Below are 12926 nucleotides of genomic sequence, written 5' to 3' on the forward strand. Positions count from 1 at the left end.
AAAAACAAAAGCATAAACTTTGTGTCAAAAGGATTTATCCTGTCGACCATAAATGTCTGGACCAAAATTCATGCAACTCATGCAAAAGTTCCAGCCTGGACCGACATGGTGAACCGACCAGCCGACCAACAAGGCCACCACACAAGCTGTGTGTAGCAAATAAGCCAGGCTGCAGCAACTACAGTGCACTGTCTACTTACAGACAAACGCATACAGTCACAGATGAATATTTTGTGCAAAGATCAATTTTGAGCTCTAACAATCAATTGTGTGTACTCTACCGACTACAGTAGCACAATAGTGTGTATTACAAGCTCCATTGGGAATTTAAAAGGAGCACTCTATGGCATAATTATGATGCTTGTCTGCTCGCTTCCCTCCCTCTTCCTTGAAGAGAATGAAGGAGCCTTAGCAGCCTAATGAGAAATCCTTGGTTCCGCAGTGTCAGTCTTAAGTGATGCCCACAAGCTAGGAAATATTTTAATTACTCAGAAGAAAGCTGTAAACTGTAGCTATTCATTAACATAAGGCACTGAGAGTAAAACATCCTGGTGTTAAGGACTTCTTTTCTAAAGTGTTCTTTCAGATTCACTGAGATCACTGGAGCAATGCACTGTTTAATGCTTGCTTTGTATTTTCAGGCATTGCTTTTACATGCTGTGTAATCTTGATATGCTCAGTGAAGGATACATTCAATGCTAGCAGAAAAATCATTGAGGATCCGGGGAAAACATATCTTGTGTATGTATCATGGCTACCGGCTGGCCCGGGCTAACCGACAGTGTTACTTGTTTTCAAAGACAGCCTTTAACAGCCTAGGGCTAAGCTGCTTTCCAGCCATGTATGAAGAATGACATCAGGCTGTCAGCTGAGTCCCCTTAGGTACTAAAACTAAATGTCCATAGCCGAGCCTTTACCAACACAGGACCTGTTTATCTGATGTACTGGATCAGAAAGTAGGTTAACAAAAACACTGCAGGCCAATGTGTGAACAGCTCAATGTGGAATAACACTGCCATCTTGTGGTCAAAGAGGAGATGTCAATCGAGACCAGTAAATATCCAGCATTACAATAAAATTGAGAGATATATACAGACATTAAGTAAATGTTTTGGAGATAATACGTATCTTTCTATCTTCGCTTAAAATAATAATTTCAATGCAGACTATTGCAGTTCACCTGTTCATATTTCGTTTTAGGAAAGTAAGGCTGACTTACCAAAGAGGATTTTAAGTGTCAAGAGAGAAATCCGCCAATAGGTCAAAACGGTCACAAAGGTAGTACGCTAAAGCAAATATAACTGCAATAACTTTCCAGCCTTACTAGCGAGACACCAATCATAGTTTGTTAATAATACCTGACGTATGTGGCGGTAAGTTGTTATAGGGTCGGACTCGGTAAATTGTTATACGTTAGTATGAGTTCATACAACGGAGAAAAACAGTGTAACAAATACGTAACTGTTAACTCACGTGCAGGTGTACAATCTGCTTCCTGTAGGATATCTGCTCGCGCTCGTTCACTCCGAGGACATGAAGAAAATATATAGTTTATATTCTTGAACATCTATCATCTATGTATGACATGTTATTTTTTGTTAGCATGTAACGTTAGTCTATCTAGCATATAGTGGCATTAGTGAACTGCTGTCAACAAGGCCCGCTGCTGACGACATGATGGTCGCTTGTTTATCAAGGCGTATTAATATTCAACGTGAAATTAACTGCACGCCATTTGGTCTGCAGCAGGGATACATCCGCCACGTGTCGCATGGATGTCGCGATGAGATTCCTTCGTTCCTATATAGTTAGACTCAACTTGGGTACGTCACTGAAAATGTGCACTTGGATGTTGACAGGTTAACATAACAAATATAGCATACCCTATAAAATAATTTAAATAGGCTGAACTTTAATTATAAAACTATTCCAAATCCACAGCCCCCAAAAACCAATAACAGGCCTAACATTTTACCAAAGTAGGTCAGGCCCCTTACTTTTAATTAGAATTGTAGCTCATGCCACAACAAAAGGAATCCTTTCTCCCTTACACTTTGCTCAAGCTACACTGTGTTTGTTGTGTTGTATTTTCTCCAGGCTGTCTTCTAACATGATCAAAGTAGCTTTAAAATGCACGTTGTTTGTGTTGGGAGATAACTGACTCAGCGTTTCCCAAGAGAGTGTATACTATATGAATTTTTAATCAATGGGGAGGTTTCACATATATTTAACACAAGACAGATCCAAGGGGGTGGTTAAATCTCCCTTTTATGCCATTTCATCAGAGTTTCATCAGCATCACTTTGGCCTGAAACAAGTATGTTACTGGTTCACTATTAAAACCATCAAGCAGTATATTACATGTATGGATGTCATGTGTATTTAACCTGCAGTGTGCACATTAAGCCTTGCTGTAGGATAACCAAACGGTTTTATTTTTTATCATACTTTGATGTATTAATCCCACCTTTCTCTTCATTGTAAAAGTAATGACATATAGTGGTGCTCCTCGAATAACTTCTTTATATAGTGTTTCAATTGGGCAAAACAAGTCTTAAGTCGTTATGGCTTATTGAACAAAGTATCAGCAGTCGCAACAACTTGCTATGTTTTGTACTATTTGCTGTTTTACAGGGAGTTATATGTCATTGAGTGTGGAGCTCTGTGACCGATTGGGATTTAGAGACGGATTCTTCTCTTGACAATTAATTCATCTTTGATCAACTGTCAGCCTGCCTAGCATCCTATTTACCGTTTTATCTTCAAATACAGCCGGACTATCGTACTTGTTTTGCGTTTACACCATAGTTCAGACTTACATTGTTGTTGAAAGTTCACATTAATATCAGAAAATATGGTTTGTTAACAGTTAGAGCTAAATTCTCTATTGTGACGTATTTTCCCAGCATGCTCTACAGGGCAGGATTTGTTGCACATTTTGACAATTTCAAGCTTATTTACTGAAGTGTGTATATTGTATTGGCATTGATATATTCTAATAATTCACATCCGTTTGTGGACCGTCGTGTTAATTATTTCCCACCATATCTGAAGTACTCATATCTAGACAGCACTATAAATACACTTCGTAATCGAGATTTGTTTCGGTTGGTCCGATGGCGGTGAGATTTCAATTGATTGCTACAGTGAGTAACAGAACCTCTACGTTTCTTCTCTCCCCTCCCTCACCGCCGCCTTTGACTAGCCTTTTGACTGTTTTAGCTTTTGTTTTAATAACATTATTGCTATTTCATTGATAAAACACCTTAACATAGAACAGCATACATTATAAACAACAATGGTGAGCAGTACAGCATTGGACTCCAGTAAAAGTTCAATTACATGGTTTTTAAATGTACTCAGATTAAAAAGGTTGGTCGGTTAAAATGCTTTCTGAGAAAACTGCATACATTGGATAGTATGATATATCATAGAACTATGTACTTAAAGACAAATCAATATTTGCATCCTTCCATTGCCAAAATATGTGTATAGGGACACCATTTCCTTTTTACCAGTAGCACATTTTTAGGGCATATGACAGTTTACCACTGTACATTTAAAGTAGAGCGTAACACAGGAGTAGTGTTAAGTGTTGCAGTGCAGCATAATTGGTATCAAACAGCAGACATCTATGAAATAAGGTCAGATTATCTTTAAAGACAACCCAAAACTGAAGAATAGCAGTTGTTTAAAGAATACACACAACATCCTGTGACCTGATGAACACTTTCAGAATGTGTGATAGAATACTTGGACATGAACGATTGTTATTGTCTTGCAAGTTAGACAATTAGTCAAATGAACCCAACACATCACATGAGGAAAGTTATGATGTTTATTAGAAATAACAATTGGATTGGAATCATACAAAAGCAGCACTGAATGCTTGGCTGAATGACTGTTTAAAACTCCAGATATATCTGATTTACAGGGTGACCCAACACTCACACAACCCCATCAAACCCTTTTCTTTCCCAAAAGATGACCAACTCAATCCTCAACCCATTAAACAAATGTATGCAGACAAATAATAAACCTAAATCTATGCATGTAGCTGTGTAATATGCATGTCCATCATCTTTTACAACATTCCCAGTTTGTATTCCACCATCATGTGTGGCTCGCCCATCATTTCACTCTGGGTTGGATCTGCAGGGGAACAGGATACAAACACAGGTTAAATATCTTATTCAGAAAGTTGTGTGAATGGCTGTGTGAAGATGAAGGGGTGAGGTTCTCACCGTTGAGGATGTCCTCAAAGCCGATGGACTCATCACTTCCTCGCAGCGTATCTAGAGCCAGGTTTGAACTCTGTAAGAACGGCAGACGCTGGATCTGTAAGGAAAAGGGACAGACATCAAGAGTTATGGAGAGTTTTTAAAACAATGAACAGGGTGAGGAGAAAGCAAGAAATCAACAGTCAGGATTTGGGAGTAGGAACATGCAGCGTGTGGTACCTGTCTAGCTGCCCTGTACTCCATCTGTAGTTTAAGTGGAGCATGAAGACCCTGGATGTTTCTGAGTGAAGAGAAGTTCATCTTGTCCTGGTTCAGCATGAACTACACACCACAGAAACACAAAAATGTTCAGTAATTGGGACAACAAGGACATTTCCCAACATTAAAATGTTTTCTGGTTCTTACTGCTACTGATCTGGCTATAACAAGTAATATATGGCTTTTGGTGTTCTATTTTAGAAGTAAAGATAGTGTAAATCAACAACATTTTGTCAAAACACCATGAATAAAATATACTGTGCTTACTTTTCTTAAGATTACTCACATTTTTCTCGGACAGCTCCAGCGGGTGGCTTGGAAGGAGCTCATTCTTCACGCTGGTAAATCTGTGTTGCAAAAAAAAGAAACACAAAGACCAGGACACATTCAATATAATGTTAATGTACTGTGGTTTAAGAGCTGGTACTACTATAAGCTATGACCCAAAAAAAAAACCACATTATTTCAATTATTTTCAACTAGAGAAAGTTGTCAGACAAATAACTGTGATGGCAGGATGGGATTCATTATCAGGTACAAACTACCCAATATTGAGGAAATGATATATTTTAGAGTTTCGACATGTAATTAAATAAGTGTACAATACTATTTAATTAATTATAATGTTTAAATATTCTGATAAGCAGCAGTAGATGGATGGATGGACAATAATATTTACATCAAAACAAAGTGAGAAGTGCAATCGTGATTTGACAATCATCCATGTCAATTAAGTGTCAACAACTACAACTAAAACCGGACAATTTAACCAAGTGTGTGCAAACATGGTAGAAGACGGTTCATATATAAAGCATTAGGTTACTTCACAGCAATATTATTTGTGGCAATGTCTTACCCACTACGCAGAGAGTCCTGCACACCATAAGCTCCCTGTGGACACAAGCCTGCCACAGGTACGCTGTCTTTCAGCTGAGAGCGGAGTCCTCGTGTATTCTGTAACAAAAAAATATTCACATTCACCGTTTACAAGTTGTAATATCTAGTAAGAAGAGCGAAGTTACAAGTCCAAAAGCTAAAATCATCCTTATCTAAATTAGGGAGCCTCGTAGTTAGCTAACAGCTAACTAGCATTAGCTCGAGTGACTAATCAAATTCACAACGTAAATGGATTCAGATGATTCAAGGATAGAATCCAAGATGTGGACAGCTGAAATAAATATGCGTGTAACTATAGATAATAATAACTTTAAAGTAAATATGGTAACGATAGAATAAGTCATGTTACAAGATATAAGACTGTAACCATACCATTGTGATTCCGTTTCTTCCACTTTCTGTTGAACACACTCGAATATCCGGTCCCGTTTTCATTACGACACATCCGGTTCAAGCCAACGCTGTGTACATTTCACTAATACAAAAAAAACCTTATTTCTTACATTCGCGCACAGTATGCGTAGTTGATTTGTTTTTAACATTTTTGTTATGAATGATAGGTCCACCATACCTCAATAATACAGCAAACGTCAAAGTCTTTAACATCTTTAAAAAAGGACCACGTCAACATGTTAACGAATGGGGGTATAGCTCAGTGGTAGAGCATTTGACTGCAGATCAAGAGGTCCCCGGTTCAAATCCGGGTGCCCCCTCTTTTCGAGCGATATGTTTGTATGTTAAACACATTGAGAGAGAAAGGTAGACAGACACATTCCACATTTGTGAAATCGATCCATCACAATCCTTTATTTTAAAATGATCCTCATCATACACTCCTAACATTCATAGCTGGGACTCAGTAATAGACCAACGGTCATCATTTGATGAGACTTGATGACATCTAATAAATGTCATAATGTTAGTAGAAAAACAATATCTTATTGATTGAGGTAGGGTTAGCCCCCCCCATGATATTGGGAGCAACTCCTCCCTTTTTATCATATTGTAAGATCCATCCATTCTGTGGATGCAGCCAGACGTCTTGAGCTGTCTTGATACAGTTCGACATCACAGATATTCGATAATAGAATGTTGATTTCGGGTCACAGGAGGAATATCGTCAATTAACTGCTGTTATAGCACAAATCAACATAAGCTAATCACATTGATCACATTTTTCTAAAGTTAATATTGCATTGATAATAACTTGATTGCATGAATAATAAGTCTCTCAGGAATTTATAATTACACTGGTTTGTGTCCCTGCTTTTAGATACAGCACTGTTGCTCCTGATATGGAGATGATTTCTGAACATGTTTAAATATTATATAGTGAAACCATCACATAAGCACTGGGAGGGTTTTAGCATAAATGATTTTATTCTGTTTAATCTAGCCGTCATCAGCAGTCACAGAAGCAAACTCGTGTTGACCTTATCTGGGTGGATGTGAATACAAAGCTGTAAGGGGAACAGGAGGGCAAAAGAAACATACATAAAAGGGAGAAGACAGAAAGAAAAACAGATGCAAATGAGAACACATCAATGGCAAATTGCTGGAAACAAAGCCATGTTCACCAATAGGTGTTGTATTAATGTATGTTAGACATACACTATAAATTAAGCATTGGTAGTCCTTACTTAATTTAAACAGCAGATGGCGTTACAGCATAGAACATAACAACATTTCCAATGTGACAAAGATTAGAAAAAGGCTTCCCCTTTCCCCGTAGTTTACCTCTTTTGGGACTTGCTTATTCGTTTTCAAGACAGCGTTATAACTCTGTCTGGCATAATTTCTACAAATCATAAAAAGAGGTCTGTCTTCAAGAGTTTCTGGAAAACAGTAAAAAAAATGTAACTAAGGTAGTATTTATTTTTAACTTTAAGTCAGTGAACCTCCCCTGAAACTGCTTGGAGCCCCCCTTGGAGAGACCACCTGCTCGCTTTCCAAACCTCTGCTATGAGGCATTAAATAAGTAGCTAAACAAGTAAAAGCACAACATATTTACCTTTGCTTTGCTCAGAGGAGTCACTGCAGGCCAATCCTCTCCAATCCTGCATGTACCTGCACAGGCAAAAATCATTTATTTCTTACAAATAATTAAATAGTTTCAAATGAAAAGCAGTATTTTCAAGAGGAAGCAACAGAATGTCACAAACATTTGCAGTTTACTACAGAATTTTACAGTGGATCAGAGGATCTTACTCCTCATAGTTCAGAGTGTTGGTCCAGGCCAGCAGCTCATCCAGCTCCCACTCCAGTATCTCATCATCCCCTTTCTCCTTAATGGTTTCCATCACTTCCTGTGCTGAGTTCTCTACCAGTGCAGCCATGTGTCGATGCACCGGGTGAGTCTGCAGACGACCCTGGTTATACCTGTATGCAAGTCACAGAGGTGATACGCATAACCATGCCTTAGACTTTTATTTTGTTCATGTTTTCAATTAAAGTCCCACATCTTTCAATATAGCACTTACAAAGACAATGGTTTTTGTTAAGGGTTTTCAAAAGTCAACAGGAATGTGTCTATGGAAAACTGATTCTTAGCTTTGACTCAAAATTAAGAGCTGCTTTAGACAAATACATAAAACTCACATGTGCTTCAGCCATTCTATTTTCCTCTTTTTCCTCCACATGTCTACATCCTGTTGCCGCTGCAACTTGGAATAGTGAAATTCCATTTCCTTGTTAGTGCCGATCTCTACAGGCTCACTCTTGGACACCACCTATTAGATAGGAAAGGAAACACAAAAACACTGGCATCAGCTTTTAGTGGTTAACTGTTGAACTCAAATCTGAACATCTTTCTGTTACGTAGATTACATGACAGGTGGTTCTCCTTCCAAGTTGTTTTAAATTATTAAACTACCCTGGCATGATCAAGGCAAAATGCTGACATAAAATGCCTTTTGTGGCTGTTTTTTGGTTTTGTTTTTTCAAGCCACAAAATGAAAATAAAACCTTGCATCTGTGGTGCTTACTTTTGTTTCCTGATAAATAACAGGCAGAACAGATAACTTCCTCTGACACACTCTTCACCTTGCTACAGAAGAGCCTCCAGCAGTTGTTCTCTAAGCGTCGGTACCATCCCGATCGGTCCTCCTGCTTAAGAGGCTGGGTTTTTTTATTCAGTTGAGCCACAGGCTTCTTCAGGTCTGGCTGGGTGTAGTCTTTTGGGCTAGTGGCACACATGTCAGTAATGGGTCGATGGGTGTAGATCTTGTAATAGATGCTGGGTGGAAAGGTAAGCTTGAGGAAAAAGGATTAGCTAAATGTTATCAGGTATGTCTGGATTAGCACATATACATACAGTAGGGGATTTAACACTTTTTCATTATGTGACTCCTACCCCTCCAAGTCGAAATCTGATGAACACGCCAGCGGCAGCATCCAGCAACTCTGCCTGCCACAGGAAAATGTAATCTCACTATTTTATTTCTTTTTTTACATTTTATGGAGAATATCATTTCTGTTACCTCTCTTGGATTGACCAATTTTAGGATCTTCTTGGGATCCCGCTGGTTGCAGTCGCTGATAAGCTCTTTGACATACTTGAACACCTCTCTGCACTACAGTTTGGATCGGAAAAACAGTTAAAGTTATTGCTTGTTTGCTTTTATTTTTGTGAAGTGTGTGTAAGCCCACCACATATCTTCTCCAGGCCTTCTGGATGATTGTGGCTGCTATCTGCTGCAGGGTCTCCTGTTGGGGCTCCTGGGAACCCTCGTCCTGAGAGCTGGAGGCATATTGAGATATGTGAAGAGAGAAAAGGACACGTAGATGAGTAGAGGTCAGGTGCAATGAGATGAAACTATGAACAATATTTCTTGTAAGGATAGATACAGCACTGTTGCTCCTGATATGGAGATGATTTCTGAACATGTTTAAATATTATATAGTGAAACCATCACATAAGCACTGGGAGGGTTTTAGCATAAATGATTTTATTCTGTTTAATCTAGCCGTCATCATCAGTCACAGAAGCAAACTCGTGTTGACCTTATCTGGGTGGATGTGAATACAAAGCTGTAAGGGGAACAGGAGGGCAAAAGAAACATACATAAAAGGGAGAAGACAGAAAGAAAAACAGATGCAAATGAGAACACATCAATGGCAAATTGCTGGAAACAAAGCCATGTTCACCAATAGGTGTTGTATTACAGTATGTTAGATATACACTATAAATTAAGCATTGGTAGTCCTTACTTAATTTAAACAGCAGATGGCGTTACAGCAGGTGCCTTTTTTATTTAAGTATTGTATATATTAGTGCAGTACGAATCATTATCCGCTACACGTTAGCTCAAGTACACTTCAGAGGGAAATAGCATACTTTCTATTCTACAGCTTGTATTAACTACAGTTGGTCATTATATCACTTTTTTTTTAAACGTATCAAACTTGATCATTTTATAGAAAATAATCATTTATTGGTTATAAAACTACCCAGTAAAGTTAGCAAAATGACCCCCACCTCACCTTTTTACAGCCTTATAGTGCTTCCTTATAATTATTGCACCCATACAGCAAAATAATGAGATATCATGGAATTAGATGTTGCCTATACAACTGTTGTAGCCCTGATTTTGAAAGCAGAACTTTAATTGTAATTAATAATTATTATTAAATACAAGCTGTTGAGAGTACCCTATGCTAGCTACCGGTTATAAAACACAGGCTACACAATAGCCTAACATATATAATAACAAATGATTTGATAATGCTAGATTTAACAACGTGAATAAAACGTTGTTATTTTGCATTCACACTCAAGATGTACAACAAGAAAATATTCCTACCACATAACTTCCTCTGTACTGGAATGAATGCCTAAGGTTAAAAAGCTAACTAGCTAGTTCAAGCTAAATGCTAACGCGAGTCGACAGATCCTTTCATCAGGCTACCTAGCAACAAGTGGCTAAAGCAGGATAGACTTTCAAACCTAAAGGGTTGTTACGGTTAGCTTGATAAAACACCTGCAGCAGCGAAGACTTCCAAAATACTAAAAATAAACGTAGGTCACTCACCTTGTGATATTAATAGGAATGCTGCTCAATACGACCAAAATGTATGGTTTTTAAAGATAGAATCCTAAACTATCATAGTGTATCTATGAGGCCTGAATGTATTTACTCACACTAAACTCTGTTAGCAAAAAGAAAGAACACATTGCACAAACCTTTGCCAAACAACACAATTTATTGTAAAAAGACATTATTTATTAAAACAATTTACTGATTACTTCTGAGAGAAATACTATGGGCAGGTGCATGCAAATTAAAATGTAATGTTACCTGTTTGCCGTTAGACTTTGCTTTGGCATCTGCCTTCAAGTCTCAGAGTAATGAAACGTATGCATTTACATAAAGTAAAGTCTTCACACGAGGAACATGGTTTCTTTCATTTTCATTCTCAAAAGGCACTGGTGCAATTAAAGGTCCTGGGGAAATAAAATAACACAAACATTTATTTAACTCTCATGACACCATGCCCGTTTTCCTGGTGCTTCATGTTTTCAGTTGATTAAATGTTACAAGGCCAGTCACTAACTTGTCACCAATAGCATGCATGCCAAATCCAAGTTAAAAAAACGAAATCTAGTCAGACACAAAAATAAAACCTTCAATTTCAATTTCAGCGCCCTCAGCTGTGACAGTTTCACACAACACTTAAATCAGAAGAAGAAAAAACCCAGTATGAAGCTCTCTGTATTTATGAGCTGCTGGATATGCAAATATACATGTTTGTTTCTCACAGATAACCCATCTGATAGACCTGTGTGCTTCCCAAACAAATTGTGCTCATAATTCAGAACCAAAATAGTTGCTGATATGAATTGCTAACTAGACAGATGTCCATTATGTAAATATCTGCAGGATGCATTTCCTAACTAAAGCCTTTGGGCATGTTCAAAACTCCGTCGAGTTTTCTTCAAAGCAGCCTTTTCTTTCAGCCTGTTTATTTCCTCCAGGGCAAATGCTGTGTCATCTTGACCTTTAACAAGGACAGTCATTTGTATTTAAATATTCCCAGACTTGCAGCATAGTGGAACTATTATATGTCTAAATACCCTCAAAATCCAACTTTTTGAGGACTAAATTTAGCTTTCTAAATCTCTTGTTGGCTTGACTGCCTGGGTTTGGCTGCCAAAATGTGTCGTGAAGGCAGAAGAGGATAAGCAAGCTATTGTCAATTACCCACCACACAATACATTTTGGAGTGTGTGAGACAAATCAGTTTTGATAAGCAGTGAAATGAGTGTGAAATTAAATTGGCTTTTCATTTTAGGTTGGCCGACAGTCCTGTTCTGTTCATTATTGTTAGAAATCACAGCTCTAGTAATTTTTTTTACTTGTCTGGCTGCCGAGAGAAACGGCAAGCCACAAACACCAACCCCTTCTGAACGAGTGCAGGGACCTGATGAAAAGAGAAGGAGGATTTTTTTTTCCAAATCACCTGATAATATCTGAGCTGATGGAGGAAGAGTTGATAAGATTTGTGTTATCTGCACACACTTTAATCCAAGATTCATCAATTCCCAGCCTCACCGGTCCCCATTGAGCCGTTCGCAGCAGAATAAAAATCATGGATGTGTGAGGAAAGAAAACATATATTCTGATTGATTGATGGATGTCATTGTGGTATGCTGCCCTTGACCTGTCACTGGCACATATAAAAACAGGAAGATGAATTTGTCGTGTCCTTGTTTATAACACAAAGGCACAATTCATATTCACACCATGACCATGGAATCATATCAACTCTGCATATTAACTAGGTGTGCCGCATTTAGCCTGAGAGTCACTGATTAGCTTCTCAGCTATGCACAGCTCATCGGCCATACAGCTGTGGTGTTTCCTCCTTGGATTTCTTGGGCATTGTTCTTTTCTACTGCAGGGCATCTTGTGCCATTCACAAAAAGGGGGTAGCTGTTTATGCTTTAAACAACACAAAGGTGTAAAGACATCTGGGAAGACATCAGAGTTACAAGAAGATGTTTAATTATATAGATGACCAAATATAAGTTCATATTTGTACAGTGTATTCAGATGATGATGCAATGACTTATCTATCCATCAATCTAAGATTTCATATTTTTTACACAGGTTCCAGTTGGAGCAAAATAAACAAAGCAAATGAGAAATGTTTTGCTTGAGGAGCATTTTGATTATATTTACCATAAACAGCTACCAAAAGTGTTAAGGACAGATGCTGAACAAATTGTAAAGCTACTTGAGGCTAATTTGTTATTTGGGGTTTTGGGCAATATGTTTCTGCTCAGAAATGTTTCATAAATGAAGTCTTTCTAATCCCATGCTGATTTAGAGAAGAGAAATCATGCATTTATTTTGTCTTGCTTAGACTTTTACATCTCTCGCTACCTGCCTCAATGAGAAAATAAATCTCACACCGGCAGCTTGTTCAATATGCTGCAGCGTGAATATTAACTGGCACTAAACCCAGAAACCATGGTACCCCAGTGTAAGCATATATTCTCTATTATTTAGCATTGATTTAAGATTTTAA

General features: G+C 38.1%; 2 protein-coding genes and 1 non-coding gene across 3 annotated transcripts; 1 reads left to right on the top strand and 2 right to left on the bottom strand.

The window, feature by feature from the left end:
• Positions 1 to 3824: 3824 nt before the first annotated feature.
• Positions 3825 to 5881, bottom strand: pomp (proteasome maturation protein). The gene is made up of 6 exons (XM_063874106.1): positions 5769 to 5881; positions 5356 to 5453; positions 4786 to 4846; positions 4461 to 4562; positions 4245 to 4338; positions 3825 to 4152 (listed from the first exon to the last, which is right to left on the bottom strand). Exons 1-6 carry the CDS (start codon positions 5829 to 5831, stop codon positions 4085 to 4087), a joined length of 486 nt encoding a protein of 161 aa, XP_063730176.1. The 5' UTR covers positions 5832 to 5881; the 3' UTR covers positions 3825 to 4084.
• A 118-nt stretch (positions 5882 to 5999) lies between these two features.
• Positions 6000 to 10722, bottom strand: c21h11orf65 (chromosome 21 C11orf65 homolog). Its single transcript, XM_063874055.1, is given in 9 exon segments — positions 6000 to 6856; positions 7408 to 7463; positions 7605 to 7775; positions 7995 to 8125; positions 8439 to 8648; positions 8749 to 8802; positions 8876 to 8968; positions 9045 to 9135; positions 10694 to 10722. Coding segments are annotated over 9 exon segments (903 nt in total). The 3' UTR covers positions 6000 to 6788.
• Positions 6038 to 6109, top strand: trnac-gca (transfer RNA cysteine (anticodon GCA)). Its single transcript has one exon. It is a non-coding gene; the product is annotated as a tRNA-Cys (tRNA).
• Positions 10723 to 12926: the final 2204 nt, after the last annotated feature.

The sequence above is a fragment of the Eleginops maclovinus genome, chromosome 21 (assembly GCF_036324505.1).
Source record: "Eleginops maclovinus isolate JMC-PN-2008 ecotype Puerto Natales chromosome 21, JC_Emac_rtc_rv5, whole genome shotgun sequence".
Classification (NCBI taxonomy): Eukaryota; Metazoa; Chordata; class Actinopteri; order Perciformes; family Eleginopidae; genus Eleginops; species Eleginops maclovinus.